The following is a 19,115-nucleotide window of genomic DNA, read 5'->3' as shown; positions in this document are numbered from 1 at the left end:
CCATTTCCTTTAACTTGGACGTATTCATACAACAATCAAAGAGTAGTCATCACTGTTAAAGTCAAGTTTTTGTTTAAATGTATTAAAGTACTGACTTAATCTCTGACATCCGAAGGTTAATATATAGTCTCAGCAGTAACCTCAAATTCGGGTTACCTGTGAAACAATCCCTAAAGTGTCTTACAATATGTCCATGACTGATCATAGAATAGTTACCTTTATTATCTTCTAAAGTTGTTTGTGAGACTTTAAACTGACTCACCTATCGCAGCCAAGTCAGCTCAACTCAGCAACCCGCCATGGGCGGGGCGGCCATGGCAGGAGCAGTTACCTGAGATCACGTCCTGGATGCCCATGCCCGAGTGGAGCACGAATGGGGAAGTCCCCAGGGCGGGCTCAATCTGCCGCGGTAGGCAAGAAATCGAAACTCAGCTGTTGAAACCGCTGCCCCTGGTCTTTGGAATCGCATCACGAGACTCGCTAAGCAACCCAGCCTGAAACCCCACTGAGGCTGCGGCACCCAGGGCCCAGCGGGCTCAGAACCATGTACACTCGCAGTAGGCTGTTGGGCTCCGGGCTTGGCTCCTCCTCCGCCTCCCGCTCCGCCCGGGACCCCTCTGGGCAGCCTCGAGAGCCCGACCCGCTGCAAGGCCCGGAGCAAGGTTTGAAGGCGACTTCAGAGAACCCTTTTCGGGAGAGAGTGGAGCACACGAGCCAGAGACTGTAAGTTTTCACAACAGGTCTTGGAGGGAGGGGTCCGGGGAAGGGCCGGATCCTAGATCCCCTGACATACTGACTGACACTTTGATCATTAGAGTTTGAAACCGCGTTAGCCTAAGCAAAAGACACAAATTGAATGTGCCGGTCTGCGGTTCTTTACATACTTATCTAAGTCCCCATTTCTTTAACGATCACTAGTCTCCTGATTCTGGTGACTGGCTACAGGTTTGAAAGAAGTGGATGTGGAGGGACTGCCATGGCTTCTTACTAATTTCCAGGTATCTTCAGAACTCATACTCTAACAAGCATGACAAAATTTTCCTTCCTGTATTAAAATTTGGTACTGTAAATGGTATCTCTACATCAGCTGCTAGGTAAGGGTGAAGAGGGAAAGTGCTATGCTATGGTGGTAGATCCAAATGCTGCCTCCCAACAAAACTCCCAGATAAACTAGCCACTAGGACCAGTGGAATTAGACCAAGAGAGGAAGTGACTGCAGTTTCCTGTCCCTGATGTTAAGAGCTCTTCATTGGAACAGACTGATACAACTTACTCTTGATCTTTGGTTCTGGGACTACAGTTGGTATTTGGAGAACATTTATGCAAAATGTCAGTGGCTCTCTCTTCCTGCCTCATGGAATAAGCTTCTATACCTCAACAGTATGGTTTGTAAAGACATTATTGCTTGTGAATTAGGACTGTCCAAATGGTTTCATTTATAGTTCCCCCTTTTCATCAATTTGTAGTCACACGAAAGACAAATGCTGGTTGCTAAGAAACAGTACATAACCTTATGACCAATAACCAGATTTTCTTTCATCTCTTAACTTTTGGGAGAATTCGTAAGTAGCAGTCATTTAATATTATTCAGTTTAGGGTTAACCTTAGTTGAGGTAGATAATCTAGGTGATTTCAATGCGAGATTGCTGCGTTTCCCTTTCAAAGTAAGAGGTATCATACCATAACAGAAGCTCATTAATTTCAATTTTATTTTCTGATGGAAAATTAAGGAAAAGGAGGGATAAAATTCAGTGTTTAACAGTCAGGCCTAATTTGTTCACTCTTAATATGAGCTTAATTATACAATGAGGAGTTGGAATTTGACCTTGTTTTGTGTACATACTTCCATGTATTCATTAGGTAAGCCCCAATGTGGGCACAAGAGCATCAGCTTTGATGCCAGACAGACTTGGGTTCAAGTTCTGACTGTGCCATTATTTGCACTATGAACTTCAACAAGGTGTTTAGCTACTTTATGCCTCAGTTTGTCACTACTTAAAATGAGTTAATACTAACCTCTAAGTGTTTGTTTTTAAGTATGTGTGTGCATGTGCATGTTTGTGTATATGCATGGATATTTTGCTGGATACAAATTTGCATCATTTTATTGGATATTTGCTTTGTATGTCAAACATACAAAGCAAATATCTAGTGAAATATTGGTTGCTGATAGTTTGTTAAACATGTTTATTGACCAAGTACTGTGCTGTGACCCTAAAGTGGAGTGTTTGTGCCTTGTAAAAACATACTGATTTAAAACACTTACTTACATATAAATATAAAAACATTTTAAGACAGTCTCTTAAAATGATTCTGAGGATCATTACCTAATATGCTCCAAAGCAAAGCTGAGTTCTTGGCTATATTTGGATTTAAATAATTATAAGTATTTACTAATTCATATTGGTTTCTAAGTTATTTTTAGTTGATGATTTTTGTCCCTAAATATCATAAGCTATCTACACAGACTTAAAGAGAAAAAAAGCTCCCACAAATTTCTGATCCAAAATAACCTTTTACCCTTTCTTTCAATATTTTTTTTTGTTTGTAAACACCTTATTCATATCTAGATAACTAAGGCTAAGATATGGGTTTTTCTGGAAGGGATTTTTTTTTACCTCACTTTATACAATTCCAGGCATTAGGCTCTTACCTGTGATCATAATATAGGCAGAGTATTCAGATACTTGTCTATAACCATTCCTGGATCCTTTTGATGCTGTTTGGAGGAAATCAAAATACATTCTGAAAATGAACCCACAGTGCAGAATTTTACTAAACAGTTACCTTTAACATAATGTGCATACAAATTCAGTTTACCTTAATGTATTTGTAGCCTACTTTACACTGAGAACTGCAGAGACTTAAAGATGAGCAGTAATAACAGCAAACACATGTCATGCTTGGTATGTGAAAGTACATGACATGTATTAGATCCTTCAATCCTTACAACAACGCTGTAATATAAGAGAGGATCTCTAGCTCTGAATATTTAATTTAAAATATAAGGACAAAATACTCAACAAAAAACAACCCTGTATGAGGCTTATGGTGTAACTGATAGGACAGACAGTTATAATATAATTACATGAATAACTCTTTATATGCATTATAAAGGGAATCCAGGGCCAGAGCTAGTTTTGGGAGCCGGAAAGGCCATCCTAAGAGGTGATGTTTCAGCTGCCAGTCCACAGGATAATTAGGAGTTGTGTGTTTTTGTTTTTGTTTTCACAAATGTCATTCCAACACCAAGTAACTACAATTCAGTTCTGACTTTAACGATTCAGAGTTAGCACAGGTGCCCCAAATTAAGGGTTAAGTCTTTTCCCACTTTAGGAGCAAGCCACAAGTGGGGTCCCCAGGATACTCACATTTCTGCCCAGCTGACAACAAATTTGGAGTTTCCATGACTTTTCTCCATCTCTAGATTCAGGAATCCACTAGAATGAATTACAGAACTATGGAGACCACTATACTTATGATTACAGTTTTACTTTAAAGTATATAACTCAGGAACACTTCAGAGTCATAGGGCAAAATATAGGGGGATATTGTATAGCTCTGTAGATCGGTGGTCACCTTCCTGGCACCTTGATGTGCTCACCAATTTGTAATCTCCCCAAACTTCAATGTTCAAGAATTTATTTAACAAAATTTTATTATTTACTTATATTTTTGGTAGTTTATTTTTATTGTAATACTCTAATCAATCACATGCTTGGTTTTTGTGGTAAATAGCTCCCATCCTGAAGCTTCCTAGAGCCTCCTACCTGGAGTCATCTATTATATTAGCATATAACTCAGGTTTTTATTACTTGGAATTACAATGATTTTAAGAGTTCTATGCCAGGAGCCAGGGAAAAAGACTAAGTGTTTATTTATTTTAGTATTTATTTATTTTTTATTATACCACAGGAGTTTAAGTGGCTCCTCTGGCAACGAGGGAAGCTTGCTACTCAGGTCTCCTTCAAAAGAACTTACTGTGAGGATCATAGTAGATTGACAGCCTCAACTATCACTTTTTGATCCATGACTTTGGGTTGAGAGCATACTTATTCTGCATTCTTCCCAGCCAGTGTCTGAGTGGTCCAGGGTACTAATGCCAGCCCAGTCCTGCCTGCGTGGAACTCCTCTATTGGTCAGTGTTTGCCAGAAGGCTCCCCATTGACCTATCCAAGACTTGCTCAGAACTGTATAGCAGCAGTCTGAGTTCTTCCTTCTCAATCCCCATGTTCTCTCTCCTTTCATACATATTAGATTTGCTCACGTTCTCAAGGCTTTCCTTGACTATTCCTGCCTGTTCCCCTTTTATCTTTCACAGGCATTCCCCAAGTAAATCTCTTCCATGCCTAATTCCACCTTGATGTCTGCTTCTTGGAGGGCCCAAAGTGACACAGCCTTTAAGATGCACTATACCCCTGACCACAGCAGCTTAGACACTATGTCTGTTGGAGTGTTCTACATGTGTGCTGGGGAAACCCATGCCTCTGTCTCAATTCCTCCCTTAGAGCTCAAGAGACATTCCCTAGCTTTCTTACTCTAACTTCAGTACTTTCCATAGCTCATTGTACTACTGGAAAGGAAATAATCCTGGTAACTAATTATTTTCCTTCCCTTCACCCTCAAACTCTCAAAGAGTGAAGGGAGATTAAAGGTGTTACCGGACAGGGGCCTGGCCTTGAGTGAATCTGCCTAGGGCCAGCAGGTAGTATGTGAGTTGTTGACTTTGTACAGGAAAGATTTCAGAGCATGAGTCCAGGTGATTGTGAGGGTATGTTTATTGAAGCTGGGGGCAGTGAAACAAGGAAGAGCCTAGGACAGAAGAAGCAAGAAGAGAGAGCCTAGACTGGGCTGCCTTAACTCACTGGGAAGTCAGAGAAAAGGGGGCCTGGAGGACAAGTTCAGGGGATTAGCCTGGGACAAGCTGCTGCTGCTGATTGCTCCCCTGGTTACAAGTCTTATGGGGACCCTTAGAGTTTAGGAGATGCTGTGCCTGTGAGGGAAGAAGAGGGGGAAGTGAATGGTGCAGGCTGTTCTCCAGAGGGAAAGCAGGATCTGGGTCCATTGTCTTAGGGCTTTTGTCTCTCTCTTGCAGGTGGGAATCTTAGGGGAGGTCTCAGGGAAGAGTTTCAGCAAAATATTCATCAGTTTTCCAGGTGTGCTTTTTCAGGGCTGTGGTTTCTACTGATTGGTCAGTGCCATGGCAGTGGGTCTTCAGTCATTGCAGTTGAGTTCTGGTGTCACCCACCTGTTTTTTCTGCTTTTCTGGCCCTGGAGCTGAAATACAACAAGGCCTAGATATTATCCATAGGAAGGTGACTTTCTGCATCTGACTGTAAATTGCTCAGCCAGTTTGTTCATCTATTTGTCTCAGTTTCTCCATTCCACTTATCCTAACTTACTGGCCTGTCTCAAAGGATGGCTTAGTAAGACCACTTATTAATGGCCAATCCCTGGTTTTTCTTCCTTTTCCCCTCAAATAGCACTGTGGTACATTAGTATTAAACATTTGGTAAATATAAATTGGGGTAGAATGTGGGATATGTGATACCAGAGTGATTAAGTTATAGTATTACTCCAATTTTTATAAACATAACTTTTAATAATTGATATGCATATTTTTTTAAAAAATATGTTTTGATTATACTATTACAGTTGTCCTATTTCCCTCCCTTTATTCCCCTCTGCCCTGCACACCACCTCCCACCTGCATTCCCCTCCTTTAGTTCAAGTCCATGGGTCAGACATATAAGTTCTTTGGCTTCTCCATTTCCTATACTATTCTTAACCTCCTCCTGTCTATTTTCTACCTACCAATTTTGTTACCTATTCCCTGTACCTTTTCCCCCTCTCTCACTCTCCCACTGTCCCTACTGATAACCCTCCATGTGATCTCCATTTCTGTGTTTCTGTTCCTGTTCTAGTTGTTTGCTTAGTTTGTTTCCTTTTTTTTAGGTTAGATTGTTAATTGTTCTGAGTTTATTGTCATTTTGCTGTTCATATTTTTTATCTTCTTTTTCTTAGATAAGTCCCTTTAACATTTCATATAATAAGGGCTTGGTGATTAAGAACTCCTTTAACTTGACCTTGTCTGGGAAGCACTTTATCTGCTCTTTCATTCTAAATGATAGCTTTGCTAGTAGTTTTGGATGTAGGTCCTTGCCTTTCATGATTTTGAATACTTCTTTCCAGCCCCATCTTGCCTGTAAGATTTCTTTAGAGAAATGAGCTGAGAGTCTCATGGGACCTCCATTGTAGGTAAATATCTCCTTTTCTCTTGCTGCCTTTAAGATTCTCTCCTCTTTAATCTTGGGTAATGTAATTATGATGTGTCTTGCTGTGTACTTCCTTGAGTCCAACTTCTTTGGGACTCTCTGTGCTTCCTGGTACTGGAAGTCTATTTTATTTGCCAGATTAAGATTAGGGAAGTTGTCCTTCATTATTTTTTCAAATAAGTTTTCAATTTCTTGCTCTTCCTCTTCTTCTGGCACCCCTATGATTCAGATATTGTAATGTTTAAAGCTGTCTTGGAGGTTCCTAAGCCTCTCCTCATATTTTTCAATTCTTGCTTTTCATTCTTTTCTAATTGACTATTTATTCCTTCCTTCTCATCCAAAGCGTTGATTTGAGTCCTGGTTTCATTTTGGTCACTGTTGGTTCCCTGCATATTTTCCTTTATTTCACTTTTCATAGCCTTCCTTTTTTCCTCTATTTTGCAAACATACTCAGTCAGTTCTGTGAGCTTCCTGATTACCAGTGTTTTGAACTCTGCATCTGATAGGTTGCCTATCTCTTCATCGCTTAGTTGTATTTTTTCCGAAGCTTTGATCTGTTGTTTCATTTGAGCCAATTTTTTTTGTCTTGGCATGCCTGTTATTAGTAAGGGATGGAGCCTTAGGTATTCACCAGGGCAGGGCAACCCATAATGCAGCATTGTAAAGCTATATGTGGGGGAGGGGTCCAAGAGGGAATTATGCCACTTGTTCAGCTCTCTGCTGGCTTTCAGTCACTTATGCCACTACCCACAAGCAAATTAGACCCTTCTGGAGCTGATTCCTGGGTTGGTGGTGTTGTGTACCTTCTAGGACACTGTGGGTGTCTCCAATGAACTTTCTTGTGAGACTGGGAGTTTTCTTGCAGCCTGAACCCTCACAGGTTTTTTCAGTCAGAGGTTTTGAGGCTTTTTTTCCCTGAGCTGGAACCCTTGGCTGTGTGGTCTGTCTCGCTTCCCAGTTGTGGGACTGCCCAGTCCACCAGCCATCACCTTGCCAGCCCTAGTCCTCCAGTTGCTGCCTTGTCACAGTACTCTACACTCTGGCTGTGGGTCTCTGCCCCTCCTATGGGTCTGGATGAATGTTTCTTCTTTAACTCCTTGGTTGTCTGACTTCCATACAGTTCGACTTTCTGTCAGTTCTGGTTGTTTTTTTGTTTTTAAATTTGTTGTTGTCTTTCTTTTGGTTGTGTGAGGAGGCACAGGGTGTCTCCCTACACCTCCATGTTGGCTGGAATTTTTGATCTGCATATTCTGAACCCTGAAGTATAATTTCTTATGTCTGAGAGAGATGATCAAAAACAACTCATTGACTCACCTTGTTTGAATCCATGCTAACTGCATAAATAGTCTTAAACAGAATGCAAGTTTCTGAAAACTTATGAGAGCCTGTAAGAACTGCTTTTACTATTTACAATTTCTTTTTCACTACAATGCTTGAGATTTCTTTTCTGTTTCATATGTGACTGTGAGAACATAAGCTTTGCCTACAGATGCCAAATGGCATGAAAGCATCAGGCTATTACTCCTCCCTGGACATGGAAAACTGAATAATGCCAAAGTTCCTTTTAGTGCTATGAAATCATAATACACAGGGAGAGAATAACCTGTGATCCATTCTGATGAGTACTCTTTTTGATGCCTCAGTATCGATGGCTGTTCATGAGGGGACTATTTAACCCAACCTCTAGGCAAGACTCATAAGCAGTCAAGAAGTTTGTAAAAATAACATGCAGTATTTAACTGATACTATTTAATGAATTTCTAACTTTATGATAACAGTATGGTTTAATGTGCTGGGTAGGTGTCTCAATGAGTATCAGTTTCCACTACTAAACTAATCAGTAGAGCTCTCCCTAGTTGACTTATTTTTGAAATGAGAAATGTGATGAAGCATTGCAATATTCTGGCAGCATTAAGTGAATCAGTTGTGATCTGAAATAGTTAAACTGAGAGACTAAAACCAAAATAACAATCAATAACTGGGACTTTTATGTCTGGAACTCAACCACATGCTAGACCTTGTGCTAAGCATATTACATACTTCGTTAGAGTTTGTCTTCATGATAAAGACATTGTTACTTTATAGATAAAGAAACTGAGTCTTGAGAGATAAAATGATTTCCTCAGGTCTCAGAACCAGCACTCAAACTCCAGTCTATCCACCACAGCCTGGGTCCTGAACATGATGTAGAGCTGGAGGAAGGAGTGAAGTGTAACTAGCTAAGTTCCTGTCAGTCATATTTTCACATCAATATGCCAGTGGTACTGTAGACACTAAAATGTGACATTTGTTTACAGCTTTAGAATGATTTGTATAGAGAAGTAGTTTATAAGAGCAAAGTTTCTGTGGGAATCCTTGCTATATGTGATATACTCCTAACATTTTCTCTTCTTGTTCATTAAGAATAAATTTTCCATTAATGGGTTACCACTTAGAGTTTGAAAATCACAGTTCTAAGCATGGCAGAAGAGATTATTGGAGTGCATGGAAAGAAGAGATATTTCAGTTTGATTAGATCAAATTTACCTTGCTGTATATGCAGGAGGGTAGAGATTATGGTCTTGCTTGGAATAAATTTCCCTGTTCTTCACTAGATTCCACTCCTCAGTATGATATGAATTTGCAGCCTGCCAAATCTTGGGGAGTAATCATTTTTGTTCAAATACAATATCGTAAAACATGAGCAGGCATTTCTCAAAAAGCCTTTGACAGCTGAAACAGTGAAACAGTAAATCAACAGGATGATGAAAGCTCCCAAACACATAATACCTGTAATAATCAGTAGATGCATAGCAGAAATGAGAGAGAGAGAAAAAGAATCTTTGTTCAATTACGCAGTAAGGTTACTTACTTCAAAGTCAGCACAGTGCTGTAAAGCTATACATATTGTTAAGGTTAATTGCATCTATTCAGAATGTATTTGAATCTGAAACAAAAGCTTACCAGGAAAAATATCAAAGGGAAAAGACTGCATTGAAAGGTTCTCTTCTATATCAGAAGATCAATCAATGATAGTTCCTTTGTTCTATAATGTTTGTAATTTTCCCCCCAAATATGGACACTTAAAAGGCAATCCATTAAAGTCTTATAGAAAAACTGAAGACATTTACCATCATTAAAACTCAAGGGCTAATATTGCCCAGTGATTGTTTTACTGTGGAACAACTGACCATGGAAATCATGTGCTACCTGATCTTGTAAGAAAATGTGAGGCCCCAAGTCTTGGCTTTAAATATTTTCTCACTTAAAAATCTTTGGAATATTTTTCCTTGCTTGTATAAGGGAGGTCATATCTGTTTGTTATAAATACTCAAACACTGAAAAAATAATATAGAGAAAGTCCCCTGTAATTCCAGTCCTTAGAAATAAACACTGAAGTGTTCAAATAGTTTGATATAAAGACATTTTTATTTTTAATGTATAGGTTGTGCTCTTTGACTCTCTATGCCAAGTAGAAAGTCTTAGGGCCATTACACCCTTTGATTTCTGCTGACAATAGAAGGTGACAGATAGAAGGCATGTGTTCTTTCTAATCTGTATTTTAAAATGCAATTGCTCTTTGTCATATAGGCATATACCGTTTTTCATGTTGGCTTATTACTTATTTGCACAAGGAGACGACTCTAGTTCTAACAATGGAATCTTAGATAACATCTACTATGTGTCACTCCAAAATGTTTAACCTAACCAAAAAGTTTAATTGTGAGAGAAAGCATCATTTCTCAAATTCAGATTATGAGGCATTCTATAAATTCTGTAAGACAATTTACTTGATGTATTAATCAAGATTCTTTAGCAAAAGGAAAAATATATATTTATATAAATATATATATATATATATATATATATATATATATATATATGATTTATTGTAAGGGGTTGGCTCACGAATGTGGAGGCTGAGAAGCCCCCTAATCTGCCATCTGCATGCTGAAGACCCAGGAAGGTGGGTGGTATAGCTTGAAGGCCTGAAATCCAGAGAACTGATGGTGTAGATTCCACTCCAAGTCTCAGAGCCTAAGAACCTGGAGCACTGAGGTCAGGTGAAGATTGCTGCCTCAGCTCAACAGTCAGGCAGAGTGATTTCAACCTTTCTTGGCCTTTGTTTTTTTTCCTATTCATGAAGGTCCTCAGTGGATTGGATGATGCCCACATACACTAGAGAAGAGTACCTGCTTTACTCAGTTTATTGATTCAAATGGTACTATCTTCCAGAAATACCCTCACAGACACATCCAGAATTAATGTTTAACCATATATGTGGGCATTGAGTGGCCGAGTTAAATTGACACAAAATTAATCATCACACCTGTACTCTTAAAAAATGTCATTGATGAAAGGAAGAAAATTCAAGGAAACTGATTAGATTATAGTAGTCTAAACAGACATGTCAAACCATTGGAGTGTATGATCTGTGATTGGATCCAGGATGAGACAGAGATAGGGAAGAATATAAAAAAATTGGAGTAGGTTAGAAATTTAAATATAGATGGAATATCAGACAATATTATATTAATATTAAATTCCTTGGGTGCTATACTGTTATTGATTGAAGCAGAAGAATGTCTTTGTACTGGGAGATGCATGCTGAGGGAATTGAGGACAATGCATCCTGACTCTGGCTCACTTTCACGTGACTCAGAAAACAGTGAGAAGAGGAGAGAGAAAAAGCAATTGTAACAAAACATTAACAACTGGTAACTTCAGGTAAATAGTGTATGGGTTTCATTTTACACAATATTTTAATTTTGCTCATAGGCTTAAAATTTAACATAAAAAGTTATGGAAACCTAATTTAGATAATATTCTAAAATTCATGGTGCCTCACCCCTTTTTTTCTTCTCATTATTCCTTTGGAATGTGGAGAAGTTAAAAGAAGACTTGTCGTGGGAGCTGTACATTCAACATTTCTGCAGTTTACCCTGGGCTCAGAGCCATGCTATTTTTCTAGGGGAAAACTACTTAGTAATTTCTAATGACATATTATTTATCGATACCATTTTGTTCAGTGGTTTTTGTCACTCCTAGGATACAGAACAAAGAACAGAATCAGGAACCAGGATGTAGATATGAAAGGAAAGAGCCAGAACCAGGGATGTAAAGTGATAATCTGAAAAACTAAATTACATACATTGTGAAAGAAGATGCAGCAAAGGATGTAGTCACAGCCCCAAAAAGGACATGTACTAGTGACTTAAGGCTAGGTTCTATTACTGTATAGAAGCCTATAATATAGACTGGATAATAGAAGTCTATAATATTATGTCTGTTATATATAATTATTATAAGTCCATACAATAAAATAGATATCTTCAAATGAGTGTCTTAATAAATGGCTTTATTTATCTGCGTCTTTCATATAAAATAAGCCCATAAATAGGTAGTCTAGGGCTGATACAGTACAAATAGTGGCAACCATAACAGAACATTTATTTCTGAACATTGTTCTAGTTTAAGAATTGAGCAGTGTTAAGCATAAGAGCAGAAATTAATTATATGATCAGATTGTTTCTGGATTTTGGAAATGCAAATGGGATATCTAAAGAAGAAAATTTAAATGTTCACATTCCTGTTCAGAGTACTGATTTTAGAAGACAATTAGAGTTTTCTTCTGGATATTATTCTGTGCAAAGCTTTATGTTTTGCAATTTGCATATCCTGTGAAGTTGTTTATAATAACAAACAATTGAAATAAGGGAAAATGAGTAATTATATTATGATACATCTATGTAAAATATTATAAAGCCATTTAATGTTAACCTTGTTACGTGTGTAATTGGGAATATAACTTATAAATGAAAATAGGATATAAAATTGAACTTAAAATACAATTGCAACTGTGTAATAATATGTGCAGAATATAGAGTGGGCTGAAATATTCCCAAATAAAACTGTAGTTGTGATCTCTGAGGGGTGGGATTATGAGCGACTTTTAAATGTTTTAAAAGTAATTTTATGCATTTTTCAATGAGAATATGTTTCTTTTATAATAAGAAATAAACAATTAATATCATTTAAAAATGTCCTATGCAGAGATTTAGGTATAATTTCCTATATCTTGCACTTCTGATTTTTTCTTTTAAGTTACATATAACCTTGAGGAGCTTTGCTTAAGACATGTGTACATAATTAGATCATAGCCTACTAATAATAATAAAAAAGAAAAATCCCAAGTTTTTATGCAAATGTCAATTTCTTTATCATTTAGCCTTTCTTAAAATAGAATGTTAATCCTAAATATTTCTGTTGTTGGAAAAGACAGCCTTCCTTGGGAGTCTTTCACTCTTACATGACTTACTGGATGTGCCAAGACTGACTACTTGACCATTCTTTAACCTGGACATTTTCTCAGGGTTGTCATATAGCTGGGAACTAAGAAAGATGAGGTACACTCTCCCCCAGGACAAAGACCAGTCTTGCTTTCTACCTGCCATAAAAAGAGTAGTTTGCCCAACTCAGTGTTCCCCCACTGCAGCGCAGCCACAACATGTAGTGTTGCCCCATAAGACTTGGAGCTAGAGAGAATAGATGTAAATATGCTGATGTTCATGCTGCCTGCTATACTATTACCCATGAGTAATGAGTAATGGCATAGCAGTCCTTTGTTTCCGACCCAGAGTCTTATAACTTCTGTCAGCATCCCTGAAAGAATAACAGACTAAGGTTAGTTTGCTGGGTAAAGATTTGCTTCTAAGTAAGGTCAAATCAAATCTCTATATTCTGAAAATATGAACTTCTTGTTATTTTTACTGAGGAAGCAAGTTTATGCATTTTGCAAGTATATCTGCTAGTCGGTCCCCATTTCTACTTCCATCATTGACTTTTGACATCTTAAAGATGACGGATGTCTAAAATATTGTATTTCATATATATTCTTTGTATCTTTAGAGTTAATCCTTCTTGCTTTCTTTTTTTTGTAGCTTTTATCATTTGTGTGTGTGTGTGTGTGTGTGTGTGTGTGTGTGTAAGTGAAGAAATTTGACATTGTTCAGGTCTACCCTGTTAGGTTGTGCAGGTTGGTAACTGCACAGACTTGTCTGGCTAAGATAGTAATTGGAGCTGAAACACAGTTGACCCTTAAACAAAATGGAGTTGGGGTCCCAATCCTACAAGCAGTCAAAAATCCACAGATAACTTTTTACTCTATAGTCAGCCCTGTGCATTCACAGATTCAACTAATCATGGATCAAAAACTATGTTTTTGACTTTCCTCTGTCATGGAGATGGTGCCTGACCTGGTAGGGTAGATCCTGAGAAGTGTGTCTGCTGGGTCATAAGAGCAGCATCTTAGACATGTCAAAAAGATGTTTTGATCCTAAAATAAGTAGAGAAAAAGCTCAAGAGAGGTGTTCTGAAGAGGTTCAAGATTCTACTCAATGTTGCAAGGAGTCTGAAATCCTTATGGTAGTAAAATGTCAGAAATAAATCCTGCACTGGAAGAATCACTAACAGCTTACTATAATGATATGCCTTTTATAAAGAATGCAAAATGAGATACAGGAAGGAAAGGGAAGAATTCAGGAAAACTGGAATCCCTACCATGAAAAGGCTACAGAGGCTTCCAGCAAGCATGTAGGCAAATATTCAAATGATACTCAACAACTCTATTCATGGAAATGATAACTATCTAAATAGTAGACACAAGGAAATGTATTTGCTTTATCCTAAATTATGGGAATGGTAATTTTATCTGAAATAAAGATTTTTTTTATTAAAAAAACCCTCAGTATTTTGAATTAGAGGTGAGAATCCATTCTTGGGAATGTGAAAATATTAGATTTGATCTGTGGTTGGTTGAATCTGTAGATGCAAAAGGTTGGCTGCTTTTATTTTAAAAAAAATCCAGTACAAGTGGACCTGCACAGCTCAAACCCACATGGTTCAAGGCTCAGCTGTACATACCAAACCATGTGTCCTAGTGTGGAGTTACCACCATTTGAAGGAAGAGGCACGTTTTTTCTCACTTACCTAAGTTTTCCGTGTCTCACTAAGCCATGGACCTTCATGGGAATCCTGGTATGGGGGTGTGTCTATGCATCAGTTCTTCCTTCTAGTTTCCATGAAGGCATCCCATGAACAAAGGCTCCAAAGACCTGATGATCTCCTGCTTGTCTGTTTCCTCTGGATGTCTGTTCAGGCCTCTGGGCATCTATGCAGCTCTCTAACAGAAGCTGTGAGCTGTATAGAACTAATCAGCTTCACATCAATCAGCCTCTTGGGTGTACAGACAATGTTTTGGACTCTGCACATTCTGAAACCAAAGTGCATTCACAAACCCTTCCACATGGGAGATGTTGAAGATCATTTAGCAAAAAATGATATGGAAAGTCTTATCTAGAAAATAAATCTGTATCCAGTGCCTTTGATTAACCCAAAATTCTTCTTTTTACAATATCACCTTAAGATAAGATTTTTTAAACTATGAAAACCTGAAGACAATTTTTATAGGACAGTAGACTATGTCTACTGTTCTGCTTTGAAATTTTATTTGTAACATAATCATCTACTCCTTTCTGAATTTTTGCTCTTGACTGTGTTTTTATTTTCCAGTCAACCAGTGCTATTCTTAATTAGAACTGAAATTATATCTGCAGTTTGTACACATCAGAGGATATATTTATATAATACTTTTAGCCAGACAAGATATTTTTCGTAACTTCAACATAACATTTTTTTCATAGAGTGCTTATTGATGAGACTATAAAAACTGTGCAAGAGTATATGCAAGAGAAGCAGTTGTGTAGCTCAGGGGAGACCTCAGAAAGAAAATATTTCTTGAATATATTTATTTATTTTTTATGGTGCAGGAAAGCATTTTTCTTTTTGTGCTATCCTTTTACAGTTCTTCCTTAGTATATCTCTGATATGTGCTTTTGGAAAGTGAACACAATCTTACAAAGTGAGAAATTTCATTAAATTTCAGTGAGGTGATTAAGGAAATTCATTTTCAAAGATATACATTTATTTCAGTAGCTTGAATGTTGTTTCATCAGGAAATGACCAGAATACTAAACACTAAAAGATGGGCTGAGCTTCTGTGGATGAGCAGCTTTGAGTGAGACAGTTGAAGGGGATGGCATGGAGGCTGACACCGCAGAGGCCTTTGCTGTGGGTGGAAACTAATTGGCTGAAAACATGAATAAGTTATATTTGTTATTCATGTCAAGGAAAAGCTAAGAGAAGGAGGACTAATATTTTTATTTTCCAAGGTGTTTTGCTCTGCCATATGATATAAAAAATAAGCAGTTCCTCAGACTTAGACTCTTCTTCCTATAGCAAGAGGAATAGAAGCTAAATTACTGGGCAGGGCTTTCTTCTGAATATTATGATTTATATTTGGCATTCTCAGCCAATAAGATATTACTAAGAGGGTTGCTAAGAAATTCTCCAAGGGGGAAGGTGTAGCAGAGGTGAAGGAGGGTATGGGGGAGCAATGGTAATGGAAAAATACAATAAAAAAATCTTTAACATAAAGCACTTATAATTGGGGCCATTGTCCTTGAGCCTGGGATTATGTTTAAGTGCTTTCAATTAAAAACCTCTGATTTCAGGGCTCGATGCTTTTTTCCTCTTTCCATGGCCCTGTACTGTGTCTGGGGACCTGGGGACTGTACCCATTGGCCATAGATTGACCACAGCAGCACTCTTCTCAAAACTAACAATTCTAGTATGATGTTATCAGACTTGATCTTAAGCAAATTAGATATTGTAGAATGAAATCTTTTACAAACATATTCATTTTATTTTCCAAATCTCTTGCAAAAGTTTTATAAGTGAGACCCATGGATCTGGAAAATTCTCTACAAAGATGCTCTTAGCAAAGTCCTAGCAAAAACCACTTAGAGCCATTTTTAGATCCTATCTTTTAAGCCTCAACTTGCTATTCTTCTCTGAAGTGTTCTACCCTGAGGGTCTCTAACTCCTCCACCTTGAGTCTTTCACTATTTCTTTCATCTCACTTTAACGCTTCTTTGGGTATCTTTGTGTTGTTCTGTGGTGGTTTCAAGAATTGTTCCTAACTAAAGTGTAAGCTGTTATAGTGGTTGGTGTCTGTTTTTGGTATTGTCCCTACCACAACAAGTCTGTGTAGGTGCTCAGTTAAATGAAGTACATCACTTTGTTTGAAGTCTATCAGGAAGCTGACATTAAGGCCAGTCATATTTTATACTTTCCACATTGAGCTGAAAAGTTAGCTGCAGACACTCAACTGGTCTGAGTCAAAAGTCTGGGGTTTGCCTCTCAGAACTGGTGCTTAGTTAACCTCATGATTTTGGCCTATGTGTCTTTATCAATGTTTTATTAATCCTAAATTTCCTTTTAGTTCAGATGTTCTAAGCCAGCTTGATTGACCTATCACAGTGGTTCTCAAAGTGTGGTCCCCAGATCAAGAATACCAGCATTATCTGGAACTATTAGACATGCAAGTTATCAGACGGCAACCCAGACCTACTAAATTAGAAACCCTGCACCTTAACAAAACTTGCAGGTGATTCTGCTGTGCACTAAAGTTTAAGAATGACTGATCTACACTAGAGTCAAATCCCTGGTATGGTGAGCAGCTCCATGCCACAGTCTTAGTGAATATTGTGGATTGTGTAGTCATTTCATGGTTGGCACGTGTATTGTCTCATGTTTCATCTTTAAAGCTCTGCAGAATGGCTCACTATTATATCATATTCATGTTTGCAAGGCATTATCCATAGACTTGCAGCTCTCAAGCTCCTATAAAGTGCTGGAAATCGAGGAGTGGAAAATCTTTCTTAGGGTGAACACAGAATATGGAATGGACTAGGGATTAATTTCCAGCAGCAGCCTCCTAATTTTGTATTCATAACGTGTATGTATGCTGGGCTGCACATGCAACGTCTGCTGATACACATTAGGTAATTGGGCATCCAGAAGCCCCATTTGTATGCAGAGGGGGTTGCACACCTCCCATTAACAAGTCCAAAATTAAAGCCCAGTTTGAAACTGGCTGAAGGCTCACTGCTAGGAACATAAAGAGATAAGGAAGAAATTGCTTCTGTTAATCAGCACTTTTGGCCTCTACTGTTCAATCTTTGCTAATTTCTTCTTTGAAATTGTGCATTCTCTATTGAAGAGAGACTTCTAGGAGTATCTTATTTTTTAAAAAAAACTGCATTTATAAGCCAATTGTGTTTTATCCATAACACTGTAATTACATGCATGCTACTGTCTGTTGCTGTGATATATTTTTGCTATGAACTATTCATGCTCTTGTGGGACCACATGAATCATCCAAAAGAAAAGACACCTAGCACAGACTCACAGACTGGATGTTGGCATCATTTTGTTTCATTCATCAAGAAGCTACTTTGTGCTAGGCACTGTGCCAGTGGCTGGGCATATACAGATCAGTCAAGCACAGTTTCTGCCCTCAAAACATCACAATATTTTAACACCTCTTGATAACTCAGAGTTGTATATGTTTTCATAAATGAAGTTTTCCCTGATAACCCTATGAATTAAAGTGACTCCTTGCTTGTTGAGCTCCTAATTATGCTCAACCAGTGTTCAAAGGAGAATGAGGGACCCATGCCTGGAAGAGTCAAGCTCAAAAACACAAGATGGTAGCCAGTTGGCCACTCAGGTGGGTCATCAAGAAGCAATAGCTGCACTAATTCAAAAGCATGTATGCACCCCTATGTTCATTGCAGTGTCATTTACAATAGCCAAGATTTGGAGGCAGCCCAAGTGCTCATTATAAAAAAGCTGTGATATATTTACACAATGGAAAGAGAAGGTAATCTTACCTTTTGTGACAGCATGGATAAAGCTGAAAAGTGTTATGCTGAGTGAAATAAACCAGTCAGAGAAAGACAAATACCATACGATTTTACTTATGTGTGGAAACTAGTGAACAAAACAAAGTAACAAACAAAAGAGAAACAGATTCATAGATACAGAAAACAGACTGAGGGCTTTCAGTGGGGAGGCTGGATAAAAAATGTGAAAGGATTAAGTGAAAAACGAAAACAAAAACCCCCAACCTTATAGACACAGACAACAGTATGGTGATTACCAGAGAGAAAGAGGGTGGGGGAAGTGGAGGACAGTGAAAGGAGGATAAATGGTGATGGAAGGAGACTTGACTTGGGTGGTGAACAAATAATACAATATACAGATGATGTATTGTAGATTTATACACCTGAAACCTACATAATTTTATTAAGCAATGTTACCTCAATCAATTCAATAACACAAGTGTGAGAAGAGATGGCTGCATTGCAAATGTCCCATATTCCTAGTTTGTGGTAACAAAGAATCCATGAACAGACTGACAGGGACCAGAGAGGAGGGGGAAGGGTGATAGGGAAGGAAAGAAGGGGAAGGGTCTAGTTAAAGAACAAGTAAAGACTTCCAGCCAAGATGGAGGCATAGGTAGGTACACTTTGCCTCCTTGTACAACCAAAAGAAGGGCAACAACAAAATTAAGAACAAAAACCAACCAGAACTACCAGAAAATTGAACTGTATGGAAGTCTGACAACAAAGGAGATAAAGAAGAAATATTCATCCAGACTGGTAATAAGAGATGGGCAGCCAGGGCAGACAGGATGCATGGCAAGGTGGTGGCTAGAGGATTCAGTGGTCCCACATTTGCATGCGGATAAATGAGGAGGAACAACTGGGGAGCAAGACAGACTGCGCAACCCAGGGTTCCATTACAGGGAAATAAAGTCTCAAAACCTCTGACTGAAAAAATACCTGTGAGGGTTATAGCAGTGGGAGAAACTCCCAACCTCACAAGAGAATTCATTGGAGAGACCCACAGGGTCCTAGAATGTTCACAATCCCCCCCACTCCCCTCCGTGAATCA

The 19,115-nt window shown here is 38.3% G+C and overlaps 1 protein-coding gene and 1 pseudogene across 3 annotated transcripts in view; both read left to right on the top strand.

Moving 5' to 3' along the window:
• Positions 1-544: 544 nt before the first annotated feature.
• EPSTI1 (epithelial stromal interaction 1) overlaps positions 545-19,115 on the top strand; it is a 121,475-nt gene continuing 102,904 nt past the window's right edge. For all 3 annotated transcript variants that reach the window (XM_036011328.1, XM_036011329.1, XM_028526716.2), the window contains exon 1: positions 545-723. In XM_036011328.1, coding sequence (XP_035867221.1) covers positions 545-723 — 179 coding nt within the window. The remainder of the gene's footprint in view (positions 724-19,115) is intronic.
• On the top strand, positions 13,300-14,033 carry LOC114508780 (annotated as a pseudogene).

The sequence above is a fragment of the Phyllostomus discolor genome, chromosome 11, assembly GCF_004126475.2.
Source record: "Phyllostomus discolor isolate MPI-MPIP mPhyDis1 chromosome 11, mPhyDis1.pri.v3, whole genome shotgun sequence".
Classification (NCBI taxonomy): domain Eukaryota; kingdom Metazoa; phylum Chordata; class Mammalia; order Chiroptera; family Phyllostomidae; genus Phyllostomus; species Phyllostomus discolor.
The sequence above is the reverse complement of the archived record's forward strand: the minus strand, read 5'-3'. Positions and strand labels throughout refer to the sequence as shown.